General features: G+C 39.8%; 1 protein-coding gene across 2 annotated transcripts in view; it reads right to left on the minus strand.

The window, feature by feature from the left end:
• Window positions 1-18153, minus strand: part of HNF4A (hepatocyte nuclear factor 4 alpha) — a 121971-nt gene that overhangs the window by 33333 nt on the left and 70485 nt on the right. Inside the window, exon 1 of one of the 2 annotated variants that reach the window (XM_075176821.1) lies at window positions 10271-10495. The exons of the other annotated variant lie outside the window; for it this stretch is intronic. Within the exon in view, the coding sequence (XP_075032922.1) occupies window positions 10271-10391 (121 nt within the window). The 5' untranslated portion in view covers window positions 10392-10495. Of the gene's footprint in view, window positions 1-10270; window positions 10496-18153 lie in introns of those variants that run through there. 2 annotated transcript variants of the gene reach the window in all.

Genomic DNA, 18153 nt, shown 5'->3' on the forward strand with positions numbered 1-18153 from the left:
CTTAAAGCCTATTATACAGCAGATAGTCCAAAAATCATGTATTCTAATGTACCTGTACACTCACACTTTCTGGCAAGCATTCGGTTTGCGTCAATTTTGAATTGCCTCTAGAGTTCAGAAGCATAGATGCTCACTACAATACAATGAAGTTCCATGGGAACGCCAAGTACACTATGCTGCAGGGAAGGTTTAAGAATGCAATTTTAAAACTCTACAAAAGCAAGGACAAAAAAAACAAAATTTTGTCTATGTTTTTAATTACCATTATTTTTCAATGTCCATGTGTACAAGCCCTAATGGTTAAGGTTGGGAACACACTACAGAACATTTCTACCGATGCGACAACTTTAACAATTTTAGCAATGACAGAAAAGAGAAAAAAAAAGTCCCGATCAGCATGCTGATTCATATGTACACACAATACCTGTTTTACACGATTTACCTTCAGATCTGTGCTCTTCATATGTCATAACCATCAGCTGCAAAGACCCTGGGCCTGATTCATTAAGGAAAGTACTCATTTTTTTACTTAAGTTTTCTTCTGGACAAAACCATGTTACAATGCAAGGGGTGCATATTAGTTTATTATTTTGCACAAAAGGAAAATACTGGCTTTTTTTTTCTGGATCAACTTTCAATTTCAGTGTACAAATAGGCTCTCACGTGTGTGCTGCATGAAAAAACAGCCAGTATTTTCCTTATGTGCAAAATAATAAACTATTTTGCACCCCTTGCATTGCAAAATGGTTTTGTCCAGAAAACTTAAGTAACAAAACTCACTCAATTTCTTGCCTAAGTTCCTTATGAATCAGGCCCCCTGACTCTGCACACTTCATAGAGATGTATGGACACTGCCGGTCGTGAGTGCATACACTCTGCAGGGTTGGAACAACATCGTTCCATCGTTGAACAACCTTTTTAGTCCAGTTTAAAAATCAAATGAAACAATACAATGTGCTATGGAACGATAACCGTTCATCGTTGGAGCGTACACAATAATGTGATATCGGACCTAAAAGTCGTTTATTGTTTGATTGGTTGAAAACACTGTAGTGTGTACCCAGCCTAAGACAACTCAAGAATCAAGTCCAACCCACTTATAAGACATTACTCATTTTGAAAGTGTTCATATGAATGCATAGCACATGTACATATACTGGAAGTATCTTTTGATATCAACATTTTTACCACAGCTAAACAAAACTTTACGGTAAAGTTAACAAAACTTAATCAAAAGTAACAGTAGGCTAATAACAAAAGTCAAATTAGGTTTTCTGTTAGCTTTCTGCAAGTTAATCAGTGATCAGATGATTAATAAATCATTTCAGCATTGTAGACAAATACAGTAAACTTTACATTTGTTTGAAACAGTCCATTATTTCCCTAATGCATTTCAATAGGCCTATTGCCCTGCTTTTTTATTATATTGTATGCTCTCTAATAAACAACCATTTAGCGCAAATGTGTAATGGACTAAATACATCAAATAAATCAATACATAGGGGGTGGAGGGTTGATTTACAAAGCTAGTGGTGTTACCCAGTACAGTGAAACAGATTGATATATTTTTTCTAGTACAGTTTAGAAAATGAAAGCAGACATCTGAATGGGTGTTTGTGCCAACACAACATCTTTCAAAAATGATCCCTTATAGATATATAGTTTAAGGTAAAAAACGTAATTCTTAGATACTGGACCATAATTAATTATCTCCAGTTACTGTTATGATAGATAGTACTGTTATATTTGTATACCAACATTTTTGGTACCACCTCCCGCTTTACAATGACACTATTGAGAATCACATGATCATGCCCCTGCACTTGCCCTTTGACCTCCCCTTTGGACCTCCTGGAGGGGAGGTCCAAATATTACCTAATATGGGGGTAAATTTAAAGTGGCGATGGCTTGCAAAGGCAAACTTGCCTTTACAAGCCATCACCGCTTTAAATTTCCCCTGAAAGTCGCCGCTTTCCAGCGACTTGCAGAAATCAGAGCTTCATACATTTACCCCCATGGTGTCAAGTGGTTTACTTATGTGCAGTGGCCATCTTTCATGATAACCTGAACCTTTTCCTATCTTCAGCAAGTGCCCAGAAATAAAACCTTATGCCTACAGCAAGCAACATAACACCTTCAGTAAATGCTATGCCTGGGAACATTGAGCAAGTTGCTATGCCTGAATGATATTCCTAATCAAGCTAAACGTAAATGTGCTATTCAGTTATAGCATACTTGCCAACCGGAATTTCCGGGAGACTCCCGAATTCCGGGTAGACCTCCTTGAGTAGGCATATCTCCCGCATCCTGCCCGTTTCTTAGTGAAGTTGGCGAGGTTGGGGCCTCCATCATTTTGGTCTTGCCCCACCGACCCTAGGGTGCAATGATGCGATTGTTGCAGAAATGAAATGATTCGCGGTGATCCGCCTCCCTCCACAGTTATGCTACACATCCCCTCCAGGATCTTCCACTAGGGACATTATAAAAGTTGGTAAGTATGGTCTATAGACACAGTCTAGTGCATACTTGCCTACTGCCCCTAATTTGTAGGGTCAGTCCCAGATTTTAAAGAGTAGCCCCAGGAAATATATGTCCCTGAAATTGTCTCTGTTATTTAGTATTTGTCAAATATATAGTGCAAATCCTCTGTTTCTGCAAATTTAATGCAATTCTTACATCTATTCTTATTCTTTAATATTTATAAGTTAATATTTATTGAAATAGATACTTAAAATGCAAACAAATTATACTTTATTCAGATTTTGCCATGATGATAACATACTTTCCAACATTTGGGTAGGCGGCATCGGGACATTTCCCAGTGTGACGTATATGTACCATCTCAGCAGCAAAGCGTCCCTGGAAAAAGTATCCCTTTTAAAATGTTGGCAACTATGTGATTGGGAAATAGCTACACAAGTACATATCTAAGATAGCTACATCCACTTCATCATCAGGCCATCAAACACATAAACACATCTGAGGATTGCTCTTTATAACACCACCCTTAATACATACATACTTTTATAATATTTTCCTCGACTCACTTCATTAAAAAAAAACCTACCCCTTGGGGGACATATTCATGGGCAGCAATAACATTATTGAAATATACCCCTCTATATGTAGGAATTTCCAGGGATCAGTTACCCTTAAACCTTTCTTACCTATGCCAACTAGCAAAACAAAAGTGGTCTTATGACCACAATGTCCACAGTTTGGGAAATACTGGCATCTGTAATACTCACTTTAGCATGCAGGAAAACCTGGAGAAAAATGAATACAAGCTGCGCTCTGCCGAGGTGTCTGACAGAAGCTGACTGGACAAGCCGCATCTCTGGGTTAGCTGTATAACATGTGTCTGTGACCCATTAAAAAAACAACAACGTTCATAGTGACACAAGAAAATAGTGCACACTGCTTTATAGTGCCCTGGGCGAAAGAGAACAATGTGGTGTTCACCCCACTCCTATCTTGGTGGGTGCAATACTCCACGCAATGTCCCTGTTGTGGCCTCTTGTGCACCCTGAGGGGTCTGTGCAATAATAATATACCGTATCAGCAAATATGCGTCGCTTCAAATTGCAGAGCTACATATTTAAGCACCGCTCAAATGCATCATGCCGGGGCTACACTGGGAGCCTCTGCGAAGTAACCCCTGTGGTGCGCTCAGACTTTACTCATTACCGGCACTGCCGGTGTAAGGAAGAAGTGCTGTGCGCATGGGTTTCACTATTCATCGAACAGCACTGTCGAAAAGATCGGGCAGAAGGGAGTTTGGCAGCGCAGACCAATACAAACTCACAAGCTCGTAGATTGCAGCTTTCTATTGTTCCTTCAGCTCATAACATTCTCAGCCTCCATTTAAGAAAGAGGTAAACAAGACACATTTGTGGATGCTGTACAACATAAATATAAAAGCCCAGGGAGAAACTGTTTCAGTGTGCAGTTCTCTGGGCTCCACTAAGGCAAATGAGCAGGCCAGTGAAAATGCATTCATGGAAAATGAATGCTACCAAAAAATGTGATGGTATAAATTCCACCTTCCAGTCAACTTTATCTGGTGTTTGCAGTGGTCTATGTTGTACCATGTATGCTGGGCATGAATAATGAGTAAACATTATCTATTTGTAAAAATGCATATTACACATGCTTGCCAACTCTTCCGGAATGTCCGGGAGACTCCCGGATTCCGGGTGGGTCTCCCAGACTCCTGGGAGTGTATGCCAGTCTCTCACATCTGCCCACTTCCTAGTGAAGTGGGCAGTATTAGATCCAAAATGCCGTGATTCTCCGGTAATCGCGACATTTGCCCCCGCTGTAAAATTGCATCATTACGTCACGTGGGGTGGGTCCAAAATGATGCGATTTTCTGATCTCTGCCCCCCGCACTCAGGGCCGGATTAAGGGAATGGAGGCCCCTGGGCTAAGGGGGCCTCCATTCCCCCGTGAGGGCCCCCCCGTGATCCGAGTCGCCCCCCCCCCAGTGATCCGAGCCGCCTTCCCCGGCACTTACCTCCTTCTCCTCCTTCCCCGGCGCGCTGTACTCTCTTTACTGAGGAGATCTCGAGAGTGAGACTCACGAGATCTCCTCAGTAAGGAGAATACAGCGCGCCGGGGAAGTACTGCAAGGAAAGTGCTCAGCAGCACTGATCGGGCTGGGGGTGCCCCCGCCCCCGACCGATCCACACTGCTGCTGAGCACTTTCAAGGGCCCCCTGGATGCCATAGGCCCCTGGGCTGTAGCCCAGTTAGCCCTATGGTTAATCCGGCCCTGCCCGCACTCCCATCTCCCCCCAACAGCTTCCGGACGCCAACTAGAAGAAGTTGGCAAGTATGATATTAAATTATAACTAGAATATTTATTATGTAGAGTTGTAAATTTCTGGAGGCCATATTGCATTATAATTGTGGATAATAAAATTATAATGCAGAAAATATATTTTTAAAACTAACACTTGTTTATATAGAGGGTATACATAAACCAAACTATGTCCATATGTTCTTCAAATAAAAAAAAGCATTTGGGGAATAGCCCCTGTAATAAAAAATATATTAAAGATTATTGCAAGAGACCAAACATGGCTGACATGACTGAAGTTACCTCATAAACCTGTCACATAAAGTGTATACTTTTTATAAGGAGCTTAGACAGTAGAAACATCACACAGTTTTTTTTGCCCTCTCACAGTTCTTCCTTACTGATAGTTCAGCTCCATTGATTTGCACAAAGCATTCTGGGAGACTGCTTCACAGGATGTTAGTGTGGGACTTAATTCAAATGTCCCCTCTCCCTAGCACCAGAGAATTTTAGTTCTTATTGAAAAAAACTTAATTTGCAGACTGAAGATACAATAGGGGGGATCGGGACGATCTTAGCACTGCTTGTGTAAGTTTGAACATGAACCAAAGTTAAAATGTGTTTATTTAATAATGACAAATTTTGCATCTATTAAGGGTCTGATGCTGTGTAGGATGCATGTTGGGCTAAAAACCCCCCGTATTTAAAAATAGTATATTGAGTCATAGACATCTCAACATGCGTCCAGCTCTGCACCTGTAGCATATATGTCAAGTTTACGTCAGGCGTACATACAACCAGTAACTCTAAGGATGGAGCGGGAATGGAATAAATATATAGGGTGATTCAAAAGTCGCAGTACACCCTTTTATTTCAAAACCTCTACAGGAAATTGGGAAACCTGAATACTCCAGTAAGGTATGGGTGACGTGGTCTATCTTTTACGGTATGTACCAAACATGGGCGCCATCTTGAAATCGGCCAATCGGCCCAATTCCTGTAGAGTTTTTGAAATAAAAGGGTGTACTGCGACTTTTGCATCACCCTGTATATGTATAAAGTTACTCCTAATAAATAAATGTACAAATAAAGGAGTCAATAGTGTCCCTTAACAATAAATAACGTATATAAAATTTACTCTTTCAAAAAGGTGCAATAAAGGTATAAAGTCCTCCAATTTATATTTCATAGGGTATATGTAAAAGAAAGAATACTACAATACTGCAATATTGCTCAATTAATAAATAAAACACCCAGGGGTAAATGTATCAATATGCTGGTTCTTCAACACCCGCGTGTTCAGCCTCTTCCGCGATTAAATTTCAAGCGGCGCTGCATTGTAAAGGGAAGTTAACCCTTTACAATGCAGCGCCGCTTGAAATTTAATCGCGGAAGAGGCTGAACACGCGGGTGTTGAAGAACCCGCATATTGATACATTTACCCCCCAGTGTGGAAATGACCATGAAGTAATTTTTCCAGATTCAAGAATATCACATGCAACCTATCTGGAAATATCACTGCTTGGTCATTACTGCTGGTTAATTTATTGAGCAATATTGCCCTATTGTGGTTTTCTTTCTTTTACATATAACTTACAAAATAACGTTTGGAGGAAGAAGGCATATCAAATTCATCCTCTTTATAGGTTTATACCTTTTTTTATACCTTTTGGATCTCTTTCTACTGATACACACAGCCAAATCTTAAGCACTATAAAAGTTTGTTAACATGTGTTTTGATAGCGACAAATTCACTAATATGCCCACAAAATCCTGTAATATATGCATGAAGAATGAAGAAAGCACCTATCAGCTTCAGAGGCGAATTTGCAATCAGCCAATCAGAAAAGGCTTGCTAGTGCTAGTGACTGTCAACATCATCAGTATGTATTTGCACCTGCCCACCAGCAGGTGCAAAACATACGGCCCCTGATAAACGTATATGCGTCTCCGTGCTGCTCTGCCGCAGCCGCATTTTCTCTTACTGTATTTGGCCTACGGTCAGATATCCAGACTTGCTATCATACAGACTGGAGACTACCATATATAGATTCTATCATATATATATATATATATATATATATATATATATATATATATATATATATATGTATGCAAATAAATGAAGCAGTCAATTACATCTCTTGCAACTGCAGGTCATATATTTAATTGACCCCTCCATATAACTGCAGGTTAAATTAAACTATATCTTCATACCATATAGTCCATGAATCAGGAGTATATAGGTACAGGATTATAGTGCATCCAGCTTATAAAGGGCTCACTGTGTATGTTCCCGTAAACTTTACATCAACCTTAGAATTCTAAACATTTGCATGCAAATAAACACACGGAGACATGTATAAGTTATTAAAAAATTGCCTGAGCTTTAATTATAATTTTAACTTCAACTAAACCAATGGTGGCGGAGAAAGGGCACTGCGAAACAACTCTCAAGCTGATAACACAAAATCACAAGTGGACTGGCGCACACCGCCGTATGTCCACAACCACGGGGAACAAATCCCATCATAACTTGCGCTGAGTTGGCGTCAGAGTGACTGCCCCTTTAAAACTCACGCTGCCCTCCCTCACCGAGCCGGACAGGGACCCTCCTCACCGAAGGGCCAAAAAGGGAGTTACTGGTGCCTCAAAGGGGGGCAGTGACCTACGACAACTGCCTGCGTGCCCACAACTCAGCCGCTGAACGCAGTGCCTTCCTACCGCAACATTAACCCAGAAAGACTCGCAACTAGGAGTGGGTGGGTGGGATCTCGTGCTGTGGAATGAGGTAGAACAGGAAGTACAGCCTTCTTTACCAATCAAGGTCCCTCCCACTGGAGCACACATTGGTCGAGCCAAAACCTATGTTAACCCCTTCAGGTAAGAGTTCAGCTTACTACAAACCCTGTCGCCCTTTAAGTGCATTCGTCCTATGCAGCCTCATTTGTCATTTTATTAAGATTACTTTTTATGAGCACATTTTTATTCTATATTTCGCTTTTTTAAAGAAATATCAATAAAGGTTATATTTTAACAAAGGATGGTTCTAATACATGTTTAGTAAAATAACAAATCATAGAGGATTTTGTGCACCTAAATAAAGAAACTTCTGTTCTTCCTCCTTCCTACCTATGATATTGTTATGTTTCTAGGTAGCACCCCAGTCAAATAGATATATATGATATATATAATTGGGTAGCATATACTACTCATAAACATTTTTTTTTTTTTTTATTAGACTGGGTTATAATCCTATAGTTGGTGCGGTAGAGCAACTCCCTGTTACACATGTATTTGGCCTACATTAGACCACCCCTTCCCTTCCCCACTCCACCTCGCATGCAGGCACAGTCATCTTACTGACACAACTAAACTCTACAAAAATGCCACAGACCATTGATTTTGGCCTGAATAACAGTGTTATATCATACGTGCCAACTTTGGCAAGATTGCCTCCGGGAGATCGGGGGTGAGGTGGGATTGTGGGGGCAGGGCTAGCAGAATCGCGTCAATTGACCCCACCCCCGAAGTTGTCATATCATGTTCTGGCCTATTACAACAGGCGTCAAAGTCACAATGACGTGCAAATTGCATAATAAGCCCCGCTCCCTGCCACTTAATTTAACAAATGGAACCAGGAGGGTGCTCTGCACTTCCCGGATTCCGGGAGGACTCTGAGAAATACAGGAGTCTCTTGGACATTCCGGGAGAGTAGGCAACTATGTGTTATATATGTTGTCAATTCTTCCTGACAGTATACATTGGAAGTAATCAGCATTCTTTACTGTCAGTTAAGAAAAGGTTCTTCTTCCCAGTCTATGATGACAGACTAGGGAATTAGGAACAGTAGACATCATTGCTGTCCAGCGACCACTACTTGTTCAGCACATACCATGACAAACGTTAGCCATCACATTTTATTTCATTGTCTCTGTTGTTTGCCCTACTAGCTTTCCTGAGACGCAGACCCCATAAAAACGTATTGTTTCCCAGGTCTCTTGATAACAACAGATTTACCAGTTAGTAAGTATGCGTCAGCGTATCTAATAGGAAAACACAGGTGAGGAGACTCATCTTATCTGTGGAGTTCTACTAAAAGACTGAGCCTGATTCTAATCTCGTGAGACAATTCTCCAGCAAGTGACCTTTGAAGGAGTGAAATTATGGTGGTCTGCATCTTGACAATGGTAGACGTACAGGAAGGAGAACCCAGCAGTAAACGAAAGTGAAGGAATTATAGCCAATGATAAAATGACAGTTCTGCCTTAAGTCTGTACATATACTCTATATCAGCAAAAGGTTTTGGAGTGTTAGGAAATCTCAAAAAGGCGCTTATTTTATTGCCCCGCTTTAACTGCATTACTTTCATTTTAAGATGTGTACTAATGCACGGGATTTAGCTAGCACAGAAGTAAGATTTAAAAAAGACAAACAAAAAAAGTACTTTTTTCTATACTTCAAAAGGTTAAGAGAAATGATATGTAGGTTTGGAACCCTACAGTAACTTTTTAGTTTACGTTGTGCTAACTTTCATTCTAACAAAAACTTTCATTATATTACATTAAACTGAAAGTAGACATGTTTCTGAATATGTATAACGTGTTTATGAGAGTTGCAAAATGGTCAAGAATAGAAACATGTATATACAGTATATATATATATATATATATATATATATATATATATATATATATCTCCTTAACAATAGCCCCTGCAGGTTTGAAAACGTGGAAATGTTGCCTGAGGCAGCCAATCAGATTCTAGTTTTCATTAATTTAGTTCATTCTACAAAATGACAGGTATAATCTGATTGGTTGCTATAGGCAACACCTCCACTTTTTCAAACCTGCAGTTTAGTAGATATACCCGTAATGTTAAAATCTGAACCCTAAGTCCTACTACCCAATTAATTTTATAGTTATATATTGACTTAAAATAATACTAACAAAGAAACATCATGATGTAACTAAATTTGGACAATGAAACTGAAAATACCAGTAACACTAGTAATAATAGTAATCTAGTACTAGTAATCACTAGTAATTAATATAGTAGTAGTAATCACCGAAAGCCAGCATAGACTAAACATATATTAAATTAAACCTGTATTTGACATCACACCAATAAATCAGTGACAGACAAGTCAACACTATAAATAGACTGAGAGAGTACTTTAGAAACTGAAGTGTGCATATTTACTACTCCAATAATATGTAACAGGAGTTTAGCAGCAATCAAAGATGTCCATCTTACTAAACAGTCAGCAATAAAGGTCCATTACTACTAGAAACCTGAGTATCCATATTACTACTCCAGTCATAAACAGTGTGGGTTCAGTAACATTAAAAGTTGAGGCATCCATGTTGCTACTCCAATAATGAGAAATATTGGTATAGTACCACTAGAAACAGGAGTATCCATATTTTCTTTCATAAAGCATGGAGAACAGTTAAAGAAAATCTCTTACCATTCCCTATAGCTAGCACTTGCATGTTTTCAAATTCCAGGGTTGTGTAAGCTGGATCCAAAGCCTCAGTGTAGTCAGCCATATCCATATCTATCAGGGCTTTAGAAAGTCTCATTATCATCAGTAAACAGCGGCTGTCTTTCAGCAGATGCCCACTCTCAGGTTATTGGCCCCTCAACCTCTGCTACATTGACTCCAGCCTGTCACCTTATCAATGGCCTTAGTTTGCAGTGGAGGTAACTCTGAAGGGATGAGCACATGAGCAAAAAACCCTATAGTTCTCTTAGGGTGGAGTTGTGGAGTTAATTTTTAAACAACCCACCTCTGGATGTACACTGTATAACCCACAGCTCCCCCTCCTCCTCAGATACAGCTCTTGCTTAGAATTTAATTGACATGCTCAGCTACTGGTGCATTTACACAAGACATTGTATTTTAGTGTCACAGTAAAAGGAAAGCTCTTTGCAGTACACAACACATTTTTGCAGCTTAACCCACTGTTTGCCAGAGCAAAAAAAAAAATGTATTTCTTATTCTCCGTCAGCAATCTCTACATTTATTTTTAGCAACAGATACATTTAATTTTGTACAATGCTTAGGTTTAAATCCATGTTTTAATTTTATTCTGATTTTGTTGCTGACTTTTTAGTGTGTTTTGAGAAAGGTAAGAACCACCTATTGCGCTGGCCTGATGGTTCAGTCCACGCATGTGGAATACTTGGCATATATACAGTTATATATAATCATTTGTTTTTACTCATTCGCACATCCTTCTGTTTAAAAACAGTAGAAGCAGTCATGTTGTGGGTCAGTCATTGGTGCACTTTACTGGTAAATATCATTTGTTAACAATGTCGCTCTAATTAACATAAATGAACTAAAATAATATAGAGACTAAAATATAGTAGATTTTTAGTTACATGTACCCATAATACTTCACACATTGCACCATTATAATGAGTTTGATTCATAAAAGACACATTATAGATACACAATAAAACACAAACACAAAATGCAAAATAGATTATTCACTGACTCACATAGATAGGAGTAAACTGGCACAATGATACACAATCTGATATACCCAGGTACACAAAGATAACCCAGATAAGAGGATACACACAAATATAGATACACTGCCAAACATGGATACCATGAATAAAAAAAGACTACACAGCTCACTAACAGTAAACTGACTGCTTCACACGCCAATGTTTCCAGTGCTAATTAGTGTAAAACAAATAAGCCAGAAGTGGGGCCAGTGTTTACACAAATACACAACTGTACAGAACCCACACTCCATGGATCAAGTTACCAGCAGTGAAGAAGTGACAGAACGTGACCAACACAAACTACAAAGCCTAACGTAGAAATCAGAAAATTTCCTGCATTGCATTTTACAGAACTAGTTCCAATACTGGACCAATAGTTTATTTTCCTTGTATATATTCTTTTAGTTATTGTTTCTGCTTAAAACTCACAGATTCATTTAAAAACATGTTGTTAGGCTGAAAATGTTGCTTATAATGCAAATGTGTTTAGTCTGTTATTTGTTTTTGATCTTACTGTTCAGAAGCCCTTTGAAACTACAATATTAGAAATTATGAAAAAGAAAAAAAATATGCTGATGGTCAAATATCTATATTTAGTTTTACCATTTGGGTAAATCTGCCAAATTTGTAACCATGCCACTGTTTTAGCATACCCACCATGAGTCCCAATTTTCTGCAGAGATAAGCATGGTCTTACCTAAAATAGGTTTGGTGGGAATATATAGGCCGTGCCCTATTTGTACTGCTCTTTATTCTGGAATGTTAACAGGTGTTATTTTACTTACTTTGTTCCCAAACCTTAAATACAATTTCCAGGGACAATTTGGTATTAGCCAGATGTATTTTTGCATTAATCAAATTGAATTCCCACACTCATAAAATACCTGTAATGGAGTACCCACGCACAGGGGAGTAACATTTAATTGGCAAGCCTCATAGTAAAATGTAATGGGATGAGGGCAGTGATTATGGTCTAGAAGGATTCTACTCTGCGCTTCTGAGCATACATGGGGTTGGTGCATGGACAGTAAAGACCCCATTTTGGCTATAAGCCCAAACGTGACTTTACTGTGCATGTTCTGGCCCCTTGCATTCTCGAAAGGGCTCAGAACATCGGACGCAGTCCCCTCTGTTCGCAACCCCCCCACACTTCAATTGGCACTGCTCAAAGGCAGACCCATACTTCAAGGAGTGCAGATGCACTTTCACAGCTGCACCTCCGACAACCATGGTAGTCAAATCTATGTTCACTGGAGCCGATGAAACACAGTAAACCCAGATAGTACAGCAGGAGAGTGCCATGCTTACCGGGCACCTGGCCAGCCTGTGACATCCCCCTGGTCTTCAGCGATGTATAGTAAAGTATAGTATCAGTGCAAGCACAGGGAAAGGCAGTGGGGCACTGGAGAGCACAGCACCGGCCCTGTTGCCCACACAGGTCTCTCATTATATCCAAAGTATGTTGTCAAACATCAAATGTAAAATAGCCACTTATTGTACAAACTTTAATTCAGCTTAAAAATATTTTACAACCAAAGGTGGAACTACAGCAGCTGGCAAAGGGCATGCCTTCCCTGTTAATGCCCATTTGTACATGTGTATTATCACCCTTGGGCAGTGATGGCCCTCAACAGCACGTCATGTATGAGGGCCCTTTCAAAGCCTTGCTATGGGGCCCACAATTGCCTATTCAATTTACACACCTGTGTCCTCTTTGGACTTCTTAACCAATCATACGCATAGTGAGTAGGAGCTCTATGAAAGCACTAAACACGGACTAAGTTTGATGTAGGGTTTGATGTGACATACTAAGAATTAGCGTTGAAAGAGCCAACAATACGATTAAAGTAGCATTGATGAGCTCCCCACATTTGTTACACATATGGGGTATGATTGAGTTAAAATGTTTGTCTAAAAGCTCACAACCCTTTATAAGAGAGCAAATTATATAGGAGTGACAAAGGTGTTCTGGGGGAGGGGTCATGTTAATAGTCACCATGGAAAAATTTAATTTATTATTAGAACTATCTAATTACACAACTCATATTGTTGCTTTATTACACTCACAATAAAGGAGATAAATAGACAAGTGTTGGCTCCATAGCAAAGTTTTATGAGGGCCTCTTTGTACATGATGTGGTTTAGCTTTTTTGGTGCACCCCCAGGGCCTAAAATAGACCAGTGGTAAGTCTTACTTAATGGCTGGTGAGTATAATTTATCTGTTTGTGGGGAAACCTGGGCTCCTGCATTCAGATAGTAACTGCACATCCTATAGAAAACTTGGACATTTGAACATTATTGTTGCTCTTCCCTGCACCACAGATCTAGCTGCCATTACCTGCTTATATAGACATACCCATAGTCCATCTGTAAGAGGTACCTAATCCTCTCCCATGTTAGAGGTGACGCTAATACCGCTGCATCTGGTACTCCCATTCACCTCCACAGCAGTCACCATAGAGCGTGGCTGTGCAACAACTGGTGAGATCTGACATAGTCCATAGTCAGCTGCAGATACATCAACCGCTTCCCCATCCACTACTCCTCATGGGCAGTCTCCTTTCCTGTTCCTACCGCCCACTCACAGCCTATTTGTCACTAAATTGAAAAACTGAAAAAAAAAGTAATGTTGGGCAGGTGGGCACCTGATGGCTGTGCAACAATAGTTCTGCTCTGAATATGCAAATGATGCTTTGAACGGAGAGCTGTAGCGGCTGTACCCCCTGCTACAACAGTAGTTCTGCCTTTGCCCATAAAACTTCTACTAATCTGTTTAGCTAAAACTAAATATGAAACATTGTTTGGGCTAAACGGGAGCATTGTCAAAAATCAAATCAGTGTCATGTTAAATACTGTACCCCAAGAATGAATCTTTACGACCAAGCTAGTCTTTAGCATTTCCTTGTCCATTAGAGCTGATAATGCTCACAGGTACTTACTTGTCCCCAGGTCTTCTACAGGCAGTAGTAGAGGCGTATTCTTAGGAAGGTGCTGGCTCAGTGTCAGAGACATTTTTGCAGTAACTAATGTAATGCTGGCTCGTGTGTATGTAGGGAAAACATGTACTGAGGTATTTTCAAACTAAGCAATAATGCACTAGAATGCTCCATGAGGAGCCGAGCTGGGTTTGTCTGTAAGCGATCAAGTGATCACAACTTTAATCTACCCACCAGTGAGGAACAGTAACTCCTACTGGTGCTCTTCTGCGTCCACTGTTCCTAACAATAAAAAATGACGGCACATTTGGTTTCATATGTGAGCAAAACTCCTTTCCATTGAATAAAATCCTGTTAGTGCAACAAAAGTGCACATTCACTTTTAATATATTTAGCTGAATAACAGTGAATTAAATTAGTCCACCTTTTTTACTTGGCAGATGAACCCAGTTGCATATATATGCAAGTATGTAATACTTCTCCATATTATTATTAGGACCCCAGAGAGAGAATTAGGGCCTAAGTGCTGCAACTTTTTAACACCTTTCCCCTCAGTCCTTTCTCAATTCCCCTCCTTCCCACATCCTCCTGCCCATTTTTCTCCCTTCTCAAATTCATCCCCTTCTCTTTCTTTCTTCTCCTCCCACCTTCCAAATATTACATACCAGACTGTTTTCCTGCAACGCTATGAATCTGCAGGACATATGAGCCCCTTCACAGTCTGCACAGGAGAGCTTCTCAAGCTGGGGAGCTGGCTCTTTCCAGGTGGCAGGGCAGGATATTTACATATTGTAACTTGAGTGCACTGCGGGTGATATCAGTGGCTCTGCACAGGAGGGTAGTCATGTCCTGCGAGACTGCCTCTTTCCTGGCTTCCCACAGCTCCTCCAACCTTCCCAGCTCTGCCAGCAGGCCAGTCTGTCCATCATAATAAAATACTTCCAATACAGTCAACACCTGTAGGTCCTGGCCTCAATGCATACTTGCCAACTCTCCCGGAATGCCTGGGAGACTCCCGCATTTTGCGAGAGTCTCCCAGACTCCCGGGTGAGTGTGACAATCTCCCGGATTCTGCCCACTTCACTAGGAAGTGCCCCACTTCCTAGTGAAGTGGGCAGAATTAGCTCCCAAGCGCCGCGATTCCCGGGGAATTACGTGATTTTTGGAGCCCCGCCCCCATCACGCCCACCTCCCATGACAGGCTCCCGGAAACCAATTATTCAAAGTTGGTAAGTATGCCTCAATGTCATTCCTGAGCCCAGCTACTTTGCAATACATTGCTATCTCTTCTGGGCACCCCTGGTTATTATTATTATTATTATTATTATTATTATTATTATTATTATTATTATGAAATGAAGTTCATACAAGTTCCAACTTGTTGATCAATTACACATTAGTGTTCTTTTTTATTTTTTGGGCATATTAATTAACACATTTTAATTTTTCTGTGTCTTTACACTGACTAGATTTCAAATACAAAAAAAGCTAAATTTATAAGAACAAATAAAAAAAATGCAAAATGTATAAAGGGCTGCCTAGAAAACACAAATATTCATCTATAAATCTACTACTCACTGAAACCTCAGTGTTACAATAATGAGCAGAAATAGAACAGATCAATGGTCACTGCCTTAAGTCTGCAAATAGTGGTAGTTTTTTCTTGCTTTTTAACTCATCAACAAGGTTAGTAGAGCTGAACTGTTATCTGTGAGGAAAGCACAATATACCTAATGAAGAGTGGCTGTAATCTTGATAAGTAATCCATTATCCTTTCATCCTTAGCCACACTACACTTTATGTTAATGTTTGCACAAAAACATAAAAACACACACACACATATATATATATATATATATATATATATATATATATATATATATATATATATAGATATATATATATATAGATAGATAGATATATATAGAGAGAGAGAGAGAGAGAGAGAGAGAGAGAGAGAGAGTATAAAATACAAAAATACATTACAGAAACACGCCCAATGATCATTTCAGCATTTTACCCTTTTTGCAGGGGCTATATATAGCCTGTCCGTGTGCAACCTACCCGTGTGCCATTGTACCCACTCCTAATATGATGAGTTAAAATTCTCCCTAATTAGAAGTTATTTTTATATACTAAATTAAAACATATGGCTATTGCTTATTTTGCTGCATATTTGCACAAACTAATACTCAGGGCCCCTCGGGGCACCAAACTTGCTTGTTTAGAGTGGGAGTCATGGTGGCATCTCCTCCTCTTGGTCGTGTGCCACTGAGATGTGACACCATAGCCCAGCACCACATACCCTGCCTATTACCTACAAGAAGGATCAGTAGCTTCACAGGTAAGCTTCTCTGCTGCCCCTTCGTTTCATTATGGAGACACCACAGAGTAAATAATTATGTCGCTCATTCTGTGCTTTAGCAAATACTGTAAGAATGACCAGGACTGCCAGCAAATATCTTTGGGGGTCCCCTATAACCTGCTATGTAGGATCCTCATCTGTTGCTTTTTTGCTTGTTACACATAGGGGAGAACACTAGGAATGGTCAGTATTACCTAGCTGACAGGTCATACTGTTTGCTGATTTTTATATAGTGTCAGGGAGGAATGGTTTGTAGGGTTTGATGTGACATACCAAATCAGAGTGCGTGAATCTGTCTGCCGAAGATAATAATGCTGTCGTCTGCAGTCAGATTGCCCTTTTGCCCTTGTACGGTGGAAGTAGGTGATATGTGTATAGATATATATATATATATATATATATATATATATATATATATATATATATATATGTGTGTATAGACTGAATGATGTAGATGCTTCTCACCTCTGTACTTGGTTTTCAGTGCCTCCACCCGAATCACTGCTTTTTTCTTCTGGCGGGTGTTCTTGAAATACACCAAGGGGAGATTCGGGAAACCCCCTGCCCAATACTGACACACTGTGACACACTTTGTGCTGCAGAAGCCAATCTGGAACATTTATTGAACTGGAACCACTAAATGCAGCTTTTGTGATTTTATAGAAAAATATACTTTGGTATAATTGGAAATAAAAGTGTGCACAATACAATACGATACAGTGTGGATGAAAGTAGAGCACACTCTTACTATGAACAGCCGGCTAACACACATAACTCTCAATAAATCAATAATATCAATGGCATAAGACATTAATTGTCACAACCTTATACACTAGACCAATATATCATATGCTAACCTTACTGGTACTGGGAATTATCTCAAGGGGTGAATGCATATATATATATATATATATATATATATATATATATATATATATATATATATATATATATTTACTTATATCTTTACCATATACTACCAAACACACACACTGGCAGCACTCAAACACACCACACAGATGGACCAGTGCACTGCAAGTTAGGGACCTTCTGTATAGATGCCATGATGGTATGGTAGCAGAATGTGTCCAGTTTGTAGCTTTTAGGGGTCTTTCAATCACTTACGGTAAGGTACAACGGTCAGCGTATGCAAACCTTCCTGTAGCAACAACTGTAAAATCCCCAGCTTTAATCCTTGCTTTTTGTATGCTAGGACTTGTAGTTCCACAACTTTAATTTAATACCAGAGGGATCACGTTGTGGTATAAACTCAAACTTGATTAAACAAACACTTGGTGCCCATTTACCTGCCCACCCATCTAGCCCTTGTGGCTAGATATAGTTCAAACCCCACTTGAATAATAATACATAGGTAAATTAACCTCAGTTACTTATCTGCACCAGTGTGGCTCACAGGATATGAACTTGATTCCCTCCAAAATGGCTGACTTGCAAAATGTTCTTCCTCGTAGGTGCATGCAAACCTCTTTCTGCAAACTGTCTGTTCTCTCTGCCCAGACCACCAATTC

Source organism: Mixophyes fleayi, chromosome 6 (genome assembly GCF_038048845.1).
Source record: "Mixophyes fleayi isolate aMixFle1 chromosome 6, aMixFle1.hap1, whole genome shotgun sequence".
NCBI classification, from domain to species: Eukaryota; Metazoa; Chordata; class Amphibia; order Anura; family Limnodynastidae; genus Mixophyes; species Mixophyes fleayi.